Source organism: Cherax quadricarinatus, chromosome 40 (assembly GCF_038502225.1).
Source record: "Cherax quadricarinatus isolate ZL_2023a chromosome 40, ASM3850222v1, whole genome shotgun sequence".
Classification (NCBI taxonomy): Eukaryota; Metazoa; Arthropoda; class Malacostraca; order Decapoda; family Parastacidae; genus Cherax; species Cherax quadricarinatus.
Window position 1 is genome coordinate 16,950,041 of NC_091331.1, and position 16,460 is coordinate 16,966,500.

General features: G+C 41.1%; 1 protein-coding gene across 7 annotated transcripts in view; it reads left to right on the forward strand.

Annotated features, from left to right (window-relative positions):
• Nipped-A (Transcription-associated protein Nipped-A) overlaps nt 1-16,460 on the forward strand; it is a 362,660-nt gene that overhangs the window by 277,133 nt on the left and 69,067 nt on the right. For 5 of the 7 annotated variants that reach the window (XM_070092733.1, XM_070092739.1, XM_070092734.1 and 2 more), the window contains exon 31: nt 12,171-12,267. In XM_070092733.1, the coding sequence (XP_069948834.1) occupies nt 12,171-12,267 (97 nt within the window). The remainder of the gene's footprint in view (nt 1-12,170; nt 12,268-16,460) is intronic. The other 2 variants (XM_070092738.1, XM_070092740.1) reach the window with 1 other exon arrangement.

Sequence of the window (16,460 nt, forward strand, 5' to 3'; positions counted from 1 at the left end):
TTAAAGTCAGGACTTTTCAATACGGGTGACGAAGAAAGCAACCGCTTCAACCGATTAAAAGCTATCTCACAATCTTTCGTCCAGCAAAACTTCATCTTACTACTGGTTAACTCAGTAAGAGGAGATGCAACCTGAGAAAAATTAGGACAGAAACGTCGATAATAACCAGTCATTCCGAGGAACCTCTGTATAGACTTTCTATCTTGAGGGATAGGAAACTCGGCAATGGCCCTAACTTTTACATCAACAGGACGTACCTCACCCTGACCTATACAAAAACCGAGGTATTTAATCTTGGCTTGTCCAAACTGACACTTGGCTAAATTTATGGTGAAGTTGTACTTTTCTAACTTCTTAAATAAGGTTTCCAGGCGAATTAAATGTTGCTCCCACTCATTGCTATATATAACAAGATCATCTAGATATGCATCCACTCCTCCTAAATCATTGGTCAGCAGGTTCATCAGGCGCTGAAAGGTAGAGGCCGTGTTACACAACCCGAAGGGCATAACACGATAATTGAATAATCCACCTTGTATAGTAAATGCGGATATTTCTTGGGCTCACTGGGTAAGCGGCACTTGGTAATAGCCCTTTAATAAATCCAGGCGGGTGACATAGGCGGCTCCTGATACTCTGTCTATTAGATCATCAATACGGGATAGTGGGAAACCATCTGGTACCGTGAGAGCATTAACCTTACGATAATCAGTGCACATTCTAGAAGTTCCATCAGGCTTGGGAACTAATATACAGGGCGAGGCCCACGGACTTTTACTCCGTTCTATGAGTCCATGGGACAACAAAAATTCTACTTCTTTGTTTAATGTTTCTTGTTTGAGTGGACTTGCCCTATAAGGTGACTGTTTGCAAGGCTTAGCTCCTTGTACATCTATGTTGTGAATTCCCAATGTACAACACCTAGGGACGTCATCGAATAAAACCTCATAACGTAATATCAAGTCTTTGATATCTTTTGCTTTCTTCAAATCAAGGTCCATAAGAAAGGTATCAAGAGATTGCAATGTCTCTGAATTTTTTAAACGTACTTCTATCGCTTTAGAGATGCTGGGCAGACTTACATTTTCAGTTTCAGCTAAAGAAAGAACTGTCGAAACTGGTACGATACTAGGGTGGTAAGCCTTAAGTTGGTTTATGTGATAAGTACGTTTTGCTTTTCTCTTTCCTGGAGTTTGTAGTACATAATTTAACTCATTGAGCCGCTCAATCACTTCCAAAGGACCTTCGTATCTAGGTTGCAGAGCGTGTCCAGGTAAGAATTTCTGTGCCATCACACTGTCACCTGGTTTGAAGAAACGAGAGCGTGTGTGTTTGTCATAACAATGCTTCATCATGGATTGGGCCTTAGCTAAGTTTTTTGCGGCTAATTCCCTCAGTTGTGACAAACGCTTTTGCATTAGAGTTGGAGTTGTTTTAACCCTTTCAGGGTCCAAGGCCAAAATCTGAAGTCACGCACCAGTGTCCAAGAAATTTTGAAAAAAAAAAAAAAAAAAATTTTTTTCTTACAGAATTAAAGAGCATATTTTTGTGAAGGTAATAAAACAAAAAAAAATAGAATCTGATCATTACTTACCGAGATACAGTGCCAAGAAGTTTATAGAAAATGATGTGGTGGCGGCAACATCGACGAATTCCACATACGCGTATTATATTATTTTGTTGTTTTAGTTGTTTTTTCTTTTCTTTTCCAATTTTTTCTATTCCTACTAACATTTGGGGCCTGAGAGACCAATACTGTATATAATTGATATATATATACTCACTGTATTGAACACAATAACCGCACTAAAGTTATTATCATATTATTGTTTACCACTGTTGTTTATTACAATAACATGCACAAATATTGTATAATACTAATGTTCTATCATATATTTACATATTTACAATCACTGGACATGGTTTTAGAACTGCTGGAGCTTGTGGAACTCCTTGAAACAAGGCACCATGCACAGAGGCACCTTACATTCCTCACACATAAACCGAGTGTCTTTGCGTCTTTGTTGCCGTCGTTTTGTTTGTGCACAGACAATGCATCTCTTCTGAGCAAATTTCTTTTGAGTTGAAGGAAGCTGTATTATGAAATGATCACCTTCTCTCCTCAAACGCTTGGGTATATTGTGATGAATTCGAGGACCATGTTGTATTGCAGGTGTTGTTACCTGGTACTTCATTATGAGTTGTTTGACAACAGACAAACAAAATTCACCATACGGTGGTCTGTTACCAGTCTTTATTTGGTACATATTATATGCATTCAGCATTGAAATGTCCATGAGATGGAAGAAAAGTTTCATGTACCACTTGTAACTCTTACGAACACAGTCAACAAAACCAATCTGCATGTCACACTTGTCAACCAAGCGCATGTTTTGTGTATAATCAATCACTGACACTGGGTTTCGAATACGTTCATTAGTCACTCGATCAACTTTGCCACTGTCTTGCATTTCATTACGGTGAATGGTTGTCAACAATGTGACATCTCGTTTGTCATGCCATGATGTCATTGGCAGTAAACACCTGCACGTCATCACCACGAACACCTGCGTTGAGCCTGGGCATATGTTTACGATTAGAACGCACTGTGCCACACACATCTGTCTTGTTCACTCGCATGAAATCACTGAGTAATGGGCTTGTGTACCAGTTATCGGTATATAATGTATGACCCTTACCAAGATAAGGTGCCATCATGTTTCTCACTACGTCACCTGAGATACCCAATAACATCTTGGTATCTTTCAATGTTTTACTACCCGTGTATACAACAATATCCAACACCAGGCCACTGTCACAATCACAGAGTACAAACAATTTTATACCAAAGCGGTTCCTCTTGCTCGGTATATACTGCTTGAATGACAGTCTACCTTTGAACAAAATCAAAGACTCGTCAATTACAAGATTCTTGAATGGATAAAAGTATATCCTGAACTTTTGTTTGAGATACATGAAAACATTTCTAATCTTGTATAACCTGTCACTTCTGTCAGGCCTGGTTTTGTCAGAGAAGTGCAACATACGTAACAGTAAGATAAACCTGTTCACTGGTATTATTTCACTGAAGGATGGGGTACAAATTAGCCGATCTGTGGACCAGTATGCTTTTATATTATGCTTATAGACGTGAGGCATAAGCATTATTGTTGCAAAAAGCAAATACATTTCTGCAACAGTCGTCTCTTTCCACCTGTGTAGTCTTGACTGTGGTGATAAGATCGTATTTGCCATGGTGTACTGAAAATACTTATTACTTTCCCTGACAATAATTTCCATCAATGGCTGGTCAAAGAATAATTCAAAGAATTCCAGTTCATTGGCCGTGGTTCCAAGGGGACAGGTAGGTAGAATTCCACTTTGAGAGTCATCAAAGTGGTGAGGGCTGGGAACAAAATTGGGATTTTGCTGCCAATCCCAGATACGGTTTGCTGGTGGATACTGGACATCATAGGCTGGTTGTATGGGTGGTTGTGGTGGGCTGGTGGGTGATGCTCCGCTTTGTCCTTGAACTGACGAGTCAGCAGCGTGGGTCCCCGCGTGGCACAGGGAGTCACGCATGGCGGTGCCACTACCACCACCAGCACCACTAACACCATCCACTGATGCCTGTGGCCCATCCATGCCAAGTGTAGCCACATCGTCCTCACTATCACTACCTAAAACGGGTGTAGGGCCACGGGATGTACTCCGGGATGTACTCCGTCCCCTGGGCACAGCATAGGGTACACTACCCGAGCGCATGCGGCGGCGAACATACCGACGCTTCACTGGTGAATATGTTTCCTCACTATCACTACTCGAATGATCGTCGAGCGCAATAAAATCACAATCCACGTCAGAATCATCGTCATTACTGAAGTCAGAGGCCAGGCCACGGGAAAATATTAGTTTTCTCTTACGTTTAGGAACACCCGACCGTGAGTCACGAGTGCCCACACCAGAGGTAGAAGGTCGAGGATCGTCGGGGTTTTCTGCACTATTATCGATATCCTGGTCATTATTTTCGGTCACTAACTTATCAAAGCCGTAGAATTCGTCTTCATTTCCACTTCCATCAGTGTCAGAACTATCAGACAGGAAGAGGAGAGTCCCAATTTTCCGGGGAGTGAGAGCTGACTTGCGACGAGGCATGGTGAACAAGGGTGACTGAGCCGGCGTTCCCACAATGCTATGCAGGCGCCTAGATTTTTTGTTTATGGCACACACCCACGGCGCAGACCCATTCTCTCACATGTAGGCCTATGAGCGCTTTCGCGCTAAATTTGACGGCGCTAGAATTTTGGCGTAGATCTACGGTTTGGACACTCACCGAAAAGCCGTAGATCTACGGGACGGACCCTGAAAGGGTTAAACGAGGGTTCTGATTTTCCGGTCCATGAATCTTTTAGTACGGCGAGGGGGCCGCGTACTTGGTGTCCGTAAATTAATTCAAATGGACTAAACCCAGTGCTTTCTTGTTCGCTTTCCCTTAAGGCGAACAAGAGGAATGGTATTCCTTCGTCCCAATCTCTGGAAAACTGCTCGCAGTACGCTCTCATCATTGATTTTAATGTTTGATGAAATCGTTCGAGGGCTCCTTGCGACTGAGGGTGATAAGCAACAGAAAATATGGACTTAATTCCGAGGCGAGATAAGGCATCACGAAACATCTTAGAGGTAAAATTTGAACCTTGATCGGATTGAATTATTCGGGGAATCCCCACCTGTGAGAAAATTTTTTGTAAAGCTCGAACAATGATGCGAGAATTAATTTTTCTCAAAGGGATAGCCTCCGGATATTGAGTAACGACATCCATAATTGTAAACAGATATTGATTCCCTTGTTTAGTCCTGGGTAACGGACCAACACAATCTATTATCAGGCGTGAGAAGGGCTCACCACTGACGGGAATCGGTGCCTATGTCCTCGATCAACATGTCTGCCATTCACCGACTAGAATAAAGATCAGCTCGCCAGGTCATCGCCTTGTTTACCACTCAGTTCTGATGACTGAATTTTCGATACCATCGGGGCATATTTCTGAAAGTCAGTTTGAGAAATTAGAGAGACTATTTATTTTACAGACTGCTCAAATTGAGGCTTTCAAAGGGAAACGCTCCGCTATATAAGACAACAACAACAAGGTAATGTGAGTGAAAGATGTACTGAATCCTCAAATGATTCTTTCAACATACAAAAAGCTGCATCTATGGTTCCAAGGTCTAATGACGGAGATTTATATACTTATTTTGAAGTCTTTGAGAATCAAGCACGTGCTATGCGCTGGCCCCGACAACACTGGGCAACCTTATTACATACTTCGTTGTCTGGTAAAGCTCAAAGTTACCTTTTGAGAAATATGTGGATTATGATTCCGTTAAGAAGGCTATCCTAAAGGCTTATGATCTCCTCCCAGTAAGTTATCAAAAAACCTTTAGAACATTAAAACGCCAGCCAACTCAGTCGTATGTAGATTTTGCACGTGAAAAGAAAATCGCTTTTGAGAGATGGTGTAGAGCTTCTAACTGTAAATCTATGGAAAGTCTTTCCCAATTGATCCTGCATGAGGATTTCTATAATAATTTACCAGAAGACTTGCATAGGTATTTGATTAGTTGCCCCTTAGTAAATATACTAGAAACAGCCTCGCTCGCCGATAATTATGAAATATCTCAACAATTGATTGGCGAAACAAAAAGTAAGGAAACAGTGACTAAATATGCCCCTAAGAAAGGACGATCCAATCTTACAGAGATGCGTTGCATACAGAATCCTTGCCCGACCTCCTATGATGCCTCCACGCCCATTAATAATAAATTTAGATCTAACTCTAGGAAAAGTTCAAAACCACTAAGGCATAACAGTGAGTTGAACTGCACTTATTGTAATAAGAAAGGGCATTTAAGGAAACACTGTTATTGGCTAGAGAGGGATACCAGGAATGAGCGACTTCGTTTCCCAACTCAGGTAATATCTTCATCGACAACTCAAAAGAAACTGAACCGTAGTACCGAACAAGGTTCACAAGAACGAATCAGTAGTCATTCTAGATGACTCAATACTAGAGCTGTTTCAGAAAAAGATATTCACTCAGCTATGAGTCCCTACTTTGCTAAAGTGAAAGTTGAAATAGACGAGACTCAATTAGTTGAAATTAATTCCTTCCGTGATACTGGAAGTTATTTAACATTGTTGAAGCAGGACATACTTCCCGTAAGTGATATGACTCTCACAAAGCTAGAAGCCTATGGAGGCGCCATTATAAGAGTGCCTCTTCACAGGATATACATCCAAACACCAACCTATACTGGCTTTGTGTCGGTAGGTATATCCAGTGAAACTTTTCCTATTCAGGGCGTTGACTTACTCATAGGCAATGATCTAGACTATCCGGGTATAAGCCGAGAGCCTCTAGTTATTGATAATTCTACTGACATTAACTATGCCATAGAAGCTCGAAAAGAGGCTCCTACCTTATTTCCTCTCAATGTTATAACTTGAACAATGTCTAGAGCGGCTCAAAATCCTTTATCAACTGAAGTCCTAAGTGTAGGCGAAGATTTAGGTCTCGATTTATTGTTCAGCCGATCCTTACAACCCGGATCTTCAAATCTGAAATATTCTATGATCGGCCCTTTTCAAGATTCTGATATTAAAATGCTATCGAAAGAAGATTTAATAAGGGATCAGTTCCTTGATCCATCCCTAGAGAAATTACGAGAGATAGCTATTACAGAAGACGACGCCCAAGACCTGGACAATTGTTACTATCTTGCTAATGGTATATTAATGAGAAAGGAAAAGTCTCTTTTGTCTTCCGACGATCATCTGTCTACCAGCAAACATCTAGTAGTGCTACCTAGCACCTTTAGAGAATTGGCTATTAGTTTCGCCCACCATAGTCCCATGGGAGGACATTTGGGAGTAAAGAAAACGCTGGGAAAAATAGGCAAGCATTTTCATTGGCCCAGAATGAAGGAGACTGTGGAAAGCTATTTAAAAGGTTGTCAAGTCTGCCAAGTCACCGGCAAACCTTCGCACACACCTCCACCAGTTCCCCTCATTCCGATTCCCGTCAGTGGTGAGCCCTTCTCACGCCTGATAATAGAATGTGTTGGTCCGTTACCCAGGACTAAACAAGGGAATCAATATCTGTTTACAATTATGGATGTTGTTACTCGATATCCAGAGGCTATCCCTTTGAGAAAAATTAATTCTCGCATCATTGTTCGAGCTTTGCAAAAATTTTTCTCACAGGTGGGGATTCCCCGAATAATTCAATCCGATCAAGGTTCAAATTTTACCTCTAAGATGTTTCGTGATGCCTTATCTCGCCTCGGAATTAAGTCCGTATTTTCTGTTGCTTATCACCCTCAGTCGCAAGGAGCCCTCGAACGATTTCATCAAACATTAAAATCAATGATGAGAGCGTACTGCGAGCAGTTTTCCAGAGATTGGGACGAAGGAATACCATTCCTCTTGTTCGCCTTAAGGGAAAGCGAACAAGAAAGCACTGTTGCGTTTGTGTATGTTGTAGGTGAGGGTTAGATTGGGGCGCTCCAAGAGGGGCAGAACTCCAAACATTGGAACCATTGGTAGAGACCTGAGGAGTCCCACTTGATCCAGGCAGAGCTGGGAAGGAAGTTTGGGACATCGTTGGTGGTGCCTGAGGAGTGGTCTTCTTTGAAGTGGACAGTTTCTTGGCTTCAATAATTTTCTGCACTTCCTTTTTCCTTTCAGGACAAATAGCAGAAACAGCATGATGTTTTCCGTTGCAGAGGACACATTTGGGTGTATTTTTATTATTACAATCTCGATAAGAATGTTGGCCAGAGCAAATGCTACAAATTTGCCCTTGAGTACTGCATTTGTTGGTGTTATGACCAAAGGCATAACATTTAAAACATTGTGTCACACTGACAAATCGTTCAAGAGAGATTTGGTCAGGTGTACATCTAGTGCCAAAACATTTGAAGCCATTTTGACACACAAGTTTGGCCTCCTCAGGTGTCTCAAGTATTAATTTTAGGATTACCTTGTTGTTGTTAGGATTAGAGAATTTATGTGCTTCTACAGCCCAAAATTCAGAATTCTCTGTATTAATGTCCTCAACAATTTCATTCACAGTGCTATGTTTCATAAAACAGTTGATTCTGGCCACAAACACAGTCCTCTGAGCTTGATAGCTCTCAGGTGCAACTGGGGTAACACCAGAAGTCTTCAGTTTTTCAAGGACATCATGCTTCAGCAGTTGAAGTAACTCTTCTTCCAAAGAGAGGAGAAGTACTGCTCCAGCGTGGGTTTGAAAAACATCCACTGGAGCAACAGTTGAGTTTGAGCAAATACATGTTAGAATTTCTTTCATGGACATTTGATTTCCATCAATACGTAATCTTACACGTATCCTTGCCATGATGTCTAGGAAGGAACATCTGGCAGAGAAGTTCTTAACAAAAGAGGATCTTTCCTTAATGTTAATCTGACATCCTATTTCAGCTGACTTATGAAGGTCAGCCCCTAAGATAGCCTACCCTCGAGTAGTGAGGAGAAAGGGCCCAAGGCAAAGATCGGCCGGATTTTAAAAAACCACACGGGCTATCGGCTGGTCAAAATGCGTTGTGTTAACTCGCCAAAGCGAAGTTGCCGAAAAAGAAGAAGATAGGAAAGTCAGAAGGATAGCAATGTATGTAGTGTGTTAAGTGTGTGGGCCAGTGTTGATGTTTGGGTGAGGGGAGGATGGGGAAGGATGGGGAGATGGGGATGAGAGGGGTGAACAAGCAAGCAAGTCACCGCCTTACCCTCTTGATGGGATGGGGCTCGAAGTGACTGCAAGCAAGTTTCCTCTCAGCTCTGGTGAAGAATTACTCAGGATAACCCAAGAAAAATCTCGAGCAACAGTGTTCAGAGTTGCTCAGCTGAAGAGCAGGAACGACGACGTCTTCTCTCCACGGTGGCTGGGCTGCTTCCTTCTATTTCTTGTCTTGTTGTCCCGCTCACTCCCAGATGTCTCCCCTTCCCCACTTACCCAAGGTTAGCCTCAGCGATTCCACTAACTCCTCCAATGTTGTTGGAGTTATATGGGGCTACAGAAAACACCGCCGCCTCAGCTGCTGCTTCACCATGTTATATCTTCGAAATTGGTCATCCTGTGTTATTTAACTATTGTAAGAGAATATGTTCAGCACTTAATATTATAGCGCGAAAGTCCCCGTCTATAGCTAAAATAGAGACTTTCGGCATTATATTATTATCTGTTAATATATGAAAAATACCATGGTATTATCACTATTTTAACAGATAATAATATAACGCCGAAAGTCTCTATTTTAGCTATAAATGGGGACTTTTGCGTTATAATATTAAGTGATGAACATATTCTCTTACAATAGTTAAATAACACAGGATGACCAATTTCGAAGATATAACATGGTGAAGCAGCAGCTGAGGCGGCGGTGTTTTCTGTAGCCCCATATAACTCCAACAACATTGGAGGAGTTAGTGGAATCGCTGAATCACTGAAGAAGGCACCCTCTACCACCACCACAACCACTACCATCACTACCACCCTCTACCAATATCACAACTGCTACCACCCTCTACCACCATCACTACCACTATCAAAACTGCTACCACCCTCTACCACCATCACTACCCCCCTCTACCACTATCGCAACTGCTACCACCCTCTACCACCATCACTACCACCCTCTACCGCTATCACAACTGCTACCACCCTCTACCACCATCACTACCCTCTACCACCATCACTACTCTCTACCACCATCACTACCACCCTCTACCCCAATCACTACCACCCTCTACCACCATCACTACCACCCTCTACCACTTTCACAACTGCTACCACTCTACCACCACCAATTTCGTATTTTTCTACAAACTTTTTCTTAAATTGTGTGTGTTTCTCACATTCTTTACCAAAGGGCTGGCACTAGAAGCTTTCTTAGGAGCCGTGGTGGCTTATTTAGCAGTTGCAAGCACTAAAACGAATGGAATATTATGAAATATATCGTATGAACTCATGGGATCATCCTCACTCACTGATAAACAATGGCACACTGGCTGGGAATGAAGTGTGAGGCTGCTCGGGGACGTGCATACGTGTCCTAGACAAACAACTGTTTGTGAGTCAAACGATTTTCGAGTCAATGTTTTGACGAAAAAACGTTATGATTTTCGAAAATTACAACTTTCGAGTCTTATGAAAAACAAGTGTCCACTGTAGCTTGAAATTGAGCTCAAAGTAGTGGAAATGTTAAATTTTTGCCAATGTTCAGGAGTAAACAAACCACTTCATGCATCCAGTACACGTCAAATGGCCAGTTTGATGTACACTCATGAAAGCACTGACATTATTTATACAATTATTACCATATAAGAACATAAGAAAGAAGGAACACTGCAACAGGCCTACTGACCCATGCAGAGCAGGTCCATGCCCCCCCCCCCCAGATTAGCCCAATGACCCACCCCCCCGGATTAGCCCAAAGACCCACCCAGTCTGGTCACCTCCACTCAAGGAAGGAGCACAGCACCAGACCCAGCAACACAAGCTAGTCAGGCCCAACTCTCACCCACCCACACCCATTCATGTATTTATCTAACCTATTTTTAAAACTACACAACGTTTTAGCCTGAATAACTGTACTCGGGAGACATGACTAATGAACAGAAAAAGTTATTTTATTGCCAGGAATGTCTACATTATTTATTCTGGACCCTATTTTGAAATTGTCCTTTCTTGAATTTTGTGTGAAATTGGCCAAATTAGTAATTTCTGATCACTTTATTGGGTAACTGTTGATATACATAGGTAGATGAGCAATTTCTTGTACTCAATCGATAGAATTAAAGGAGTTCTAGCTAAACATCTATGAATTTGCTTGACTGGAACAGTGGAATTGGCCCAAAATAGGGCTCAAAATGTTCGAAATCGCCGATGCGTAAGTATGGCTGAGACTGCTAACTTCACAAGAGTGGAATTCCTTAAGTTTTCCATCATATAACGTGCTTTTGTTTTTATTACCTTCAGAAAAGGATTCTCTTATTATTTTGTGTGTTTTTTTTTTTTTTTTTTTAATTCTTCGACTCCGGGAGCAAGTTTGTGACCTCTGAAACAGACCTTACCCTTAGGGAATTTTGGAAAAACCATTTTAATATCCTCTAGTGTTTAAGGATGATAGACAAAGCTTGGGAGGGAAGGGTTTGAGGCAGAGCCTGTAGTGAAGGATATTGTTTCTCTGGGCCAGTCTATGGGTTTGGAAATGGATGATGAGGATGTAAAGGAGTTGGTGGAGGATCACAAGATTGAACTCACCACAGAACTTCAAGACCTGCACAGGGAGCAGCAAGAAGTGGTTGAAGAAATTCCTTCGAAGGAGGAGAGAAGCAGTAAGGGCAACATTACCACTGCAAAAATTAAGGAACTGTGTTACCATTGGGCTCAAACACAGAGCCTGGTGGAAAAATGGTATCCTAACATTACTGTTGTGATTAGGAGCATCAACCTGTTCAGTGACAGGGTTGTTGACCACTTTAGAAAATTTTTGAAAACTTGTCAAAAGCAGACAACATGGAGAGCTTCTTTAGCAAAAATAAAATCTAATGCTAGTTAATCCCCATCATCTTCAAGTGTTATTGCACAGAGACAGACAAGAAAAAAACCAGAAAGGCAGTTACTAGATGTTTTTATGGAAGGTAACACCCTTTCCAAACAATAACATCTCTCCACCTTCCTCCTAGGTCATCAGCATTGCTCAGTAAAGGTAAAGTTCAAGAGATGTGTGCCCTTCATGACATCCCAGGAATACAAAAGATAATAGCAGTTTGTCCAGTTGAATTTTGAATTATTTCATGTTTTTATTTTTATAATTTTCATGTATGATTTTATGTATGCAAGTATTATTATACATGTTGAAATAAGCAATATTTTCACTTAAAATGTTTTATAATTGGTAATTTTTGAGGGTCTGGAACAGATTAATCCAATTTGCATTATTTCTCATGGGAAAAATTGATTCACTATTCGTACAAGTCACTATTCAAACAGCCTCTTGGAATGGATTAAGTTTGAATATTGAGGTACCACTGTATTCCATACTTATTGAACTATTCATATATTCTACATTAAAAATAATTCTTTTTTAAGCAGATGGTTCCTAATAGAAGAAAAGTGTCGGTATCTCAGTAATTTTAGTCTACAAACAGCAGAGGTTGAACTGCCTGGAGAGTTCCTCTTGCCTAAGGTTAGTGTTAAGAATATTTATTACAGTAATTCTTGTTGATATGAAATATTATTTTTCAATTTTTGTAAAGAGGATTATTTGTCCCTGCTAAAGCAAATGATTACAAATATCAAAAAGTGAGGTGAACTCCCTGAAAATAAAGTGGTACTAGTAGAACCCAGGCACTCGGTGGTTTTACACACTTATTTAAGGTAGAGCTCCCCATGTGCTAAGTGCTGATAAGACCTGATGCTTTTATTAATAATTATAATATTTTTTCCATAACCTATCATTTAATCCTGCCTATTGAAATTCTCCTACCCCTTTTAACTTTGTTTCATTTAGTGCTAAGAAAACACGTTCCTTTTCATTTGTAGCATCAACAATCAATTATCAGATTCGCTGCTTTAACTGTTAAGTATCTGAACGTAGATACTAGCCCCTTGCTTCTGGCATAGTAGTTGCCTTGTACAAGACACATGGCTTATGGGAAAAGAACTTTAGTCCACTATCACCATCTGATTGTGATGTCAGTGCACTTCTATTAAAGATGAGATGAACCATAGAACTGATGAGGGGAAAAAAGTGAGTGGTGCATTGAGGCATTTGTGGAGCCAAAGAGCATTATTCATAGAGGCAAAAGGGGGGAAAGTATTGATTCACTTTGAATAAGAGTAAAGTGGTACCAACACTTAATGTGGGTGTAAAGCATGGGTTGTGAATGTTGCAGTGAAGAGGTTGGAGGCAGTGGATATGTTGCATTTGATGACTAGGTGTGGTGTGAATATTATGAAAGAGAATTCACTTTGGAGATTAGGAAGGGGTGCAGAGTTACTAAAAGCATTATACAGAGGGTTTAGAACAGGTTACTGAAGTGGTTTAGACATTTAGAGAGAATGGAGCAAATTAGGATGACTTGTAGGGTGTATAAATCTCTGTAGTGGAGGGAAGGCAGGGTGGGGGTCATCCAAGGAAAGGTTGAAGGAAGGGGGGTGGGGTGTAAAGGAGGTTTTGTATGCGAGGGGCTTGGATATCCAACAGGCGGGCATGTGTGAGCATGCTAGAAAAGAGTGAGTGAAGACAAGTGGATTTTATGTCTTCCTGTGCTGTTAGAGTGTGAACAAGGTAATCTGTATAAAGGGATTCTTGAAAATCTGTTAGCCAGACTTGAGTCCTGGAGGTGAGAAGTGCAGTGCCTGCACTCCAAAGTTTGGAGGAGCATTGACAAACCTCTGGCAAGACAGTGAAGTGATGATGAAAGAGTTTCTTCCTTTTTGGGTCACCCTTCCTTAGTGGGAGATGACCTGTGTTTTAAAAAACATTGTCATTTATGTTCTGTATTACCAACTCTGCAAAGAGTTATATTACCTAGTATCATTGTGACTTAAAGTTTGGACATATTCATCTTTGTATGTTCTGTGTTGATTTGTAATACAGACACTGCATTTGAATTTCATATTTTTCCTAGATGAAATATGCATAATCATGTAAGTACAGTGGAACCCCGGATTTCGTAATTAATCCTTTCCAGAAGGTCATTCTAAATCTGAAAAGTGCAAAAACCAAAGTAATATTTCCCATAAGAAATAATGTAAATACAATTAATCCATTCCAGACACCCAAAAATATTCACAAAAAAAAAATCCATATTTTAAAGAATAACTATAGTTTTACATACAGATAACAATGAGAAATAGATATAAACATTACATACTTTTATTGAAGACTCTTGCTGGCATATTGAAGAAGGCGAGGAGGGGAGAGGGAGTCGAGGTTATTGTTTGGAAGGGGAATCCCCTTCCATAAGGACTTTAGGTATCAAAGGCCTCTCTGGGGTTACTTCCCTTCTTTGTCTTTTACTGGTGCTAGGACCAGTTTGAGAGTCATTGGACCTCTGCCACACACAAAAAAAAAAAAAAAAACTGTCCAGAGAGCTCTGTTTCTGGCATCTCTTTTAAGATTTGTCTGAAGTGGGACAAGGTTTTGTCACAGAACATGTTGCAGATATGGCTTGTTTCAGCTTCGTCAGGGTGATACTTTTCAACAAAAGTTTGCAACTCATTCCACTTTGCACACATGTTCTTAATCACTGAAGAAGACACAGTCTCCCCTCTCTCTTCCTCCTCCTCCTCCTCCTCAGAAGCAATTTCCTCAGCTGCAGTCTGTTGTTGTTTGAGTTGAAGGTCTTGCAGCTCTTCAGTGGTTAGCTCTTCTCTGTGGCCGTCCACCAACTCTTCCACATCCTGGCCACTCACATCCAACTCCATGGACTTTCCCAAAGACAAAATACATTCCACAACAGGCATAGGGTCGACAGGGTCAGCCTCAAACCCTTCAAAATCTTTGTCAAGGACACAAACATATGCCACTTCCATATTTTTCTACAATCTCTTTCTTTAATTCTATCGTATTTCTCAATTTCTTTACCAAATGGCTGGCACTAGGAACTGTCTTTGGGCCCATGGTGGCTTATTTCACAGTCACAATCAATAAACAAGCGCAAAAATTGCGAAATGTTTCAGATAAATGTTCACTCAACCAGTGACAGAGCCAGACTGAAGCACTGTCCTGGCAGGTGGACATGCCTGATACATGCAATTCCCAAGACAATGTCTGAAATTCGAAGCAAAATTTCACACAAAAAGTGTCTGGAATCCGTAAAGTCATATGTCCAGTGCTTGCGAAATCCGGGGTTCCACTGTATTAGACCTATAAAAGTTATTAACCCTTTCAGGTTTTCGGCCGTACTAGTACAGTGGTCCCTCGTTTCTCGTAATTAATCCGTTCCTGGAGCCGTTACTATAAACGAAATTTACGATTTGCGAATCAATTTTCCCCATAAGAAATAATGTAAATACAATTAATCCGTTCCTGACACCCAGAAGTATTAAAACAAAAAAATCTTTTACATGAAATATACATGTACTAGTACATAAACAATACAATGGGAAATGATGTATGAAACATTAACAGCGTAACACTTACCTTTATTGGAGATTCTTCTTAGTGTATAGGAGACTGGAGGAGGAGAGAGATTGGATTGTTTACAATTTGGAAGGGGAATCCCCTTCCAGCAACACCTCAGGTACCAATTGCTTCTCTGGGGCTGCTTCTCTTCTCTGTTTCTTAATGCCACTAGGACCACCTTGAGAGTCACTCTAGTCCTGTCTCGCAAAGTAACTGTGGAGAGAGCTCTGTTTCTGGCGTCTCTTTAACACTTCCCTAAAATGGCCCAAGACTTTGTCACTGTACATATTTCTCACCTCCTTTACCACAGGCTTGGCACTAGGAGCTTTCTTTGGAGCCATGGCAGCTTATTTGATACTTGTAAGCACTAAAATGAGTGGAATACAGTGGACCCCCGCATACCGATGGCACCACATAACGATTAATCCGCATACCGCTTGCTTTAATCGCAAAAATTTTGCCTCGCATACCGCTTAAAAACCCGCTCACCGATTTTCGTCCGAGACGCGTCCAATGTGCGCCCTCAGCCAGCCTCACATGTGCCGCCCGTGCCATTGTTTACCAGCCAGCCTCCGTGGTAACATCCAAGCATACAATCGGAATATTTCGTATTATTACAGTGTTTTCGGTGCTGTTTCTGGAAAATAAGTGACCATGGGCCCCAAGAAAGCTTCTAGTGCCAACCCTACACCAATAAGGGTGAGAATTCCAATAGAAATGAAGAAAGAGATCATTGATAAGTATGAAAGTGGAGTGCGTATCGCCGACCTGGTCAGGTTGTACAAGAAACCCCAATCAACCATCGCTACTATTGTGGGCACCAGAAAGGCAATCAAGGAAGCTGTTCTTGCCAAAGGTTTGACTGTGTTTTCGAAACAAAGATCGCAAGTGATGGAAGATGTTGAGAGACTCTTATTGGTGTGGATAAATGAAAAACAGCTAGCAGGAGATAGCATCTCTCAAGCGATCATAAGCGAAAAGGCTAGGAAGTTGCATCAGGATTTAATTAAAAAAATGCCTGCAACTAGTGCTGATGTGAGTGAATTTAAGGCCAGCAAAGGTTGGTTTGAGAGATTTAAGAAGCGTAGTGGCATACATAGTGTGATAAGGCATGGTGAGGCTGCCAGTTCGGACCACAAAGCGGCTGAAAAATATGTGCATGAATTCAAGGAGTACATAGAGACTGAAGGACTGAAACCTGAACAAGTGTTTAATTGTGATGAAACAGGCCTGTTTTGGAAGAAAAT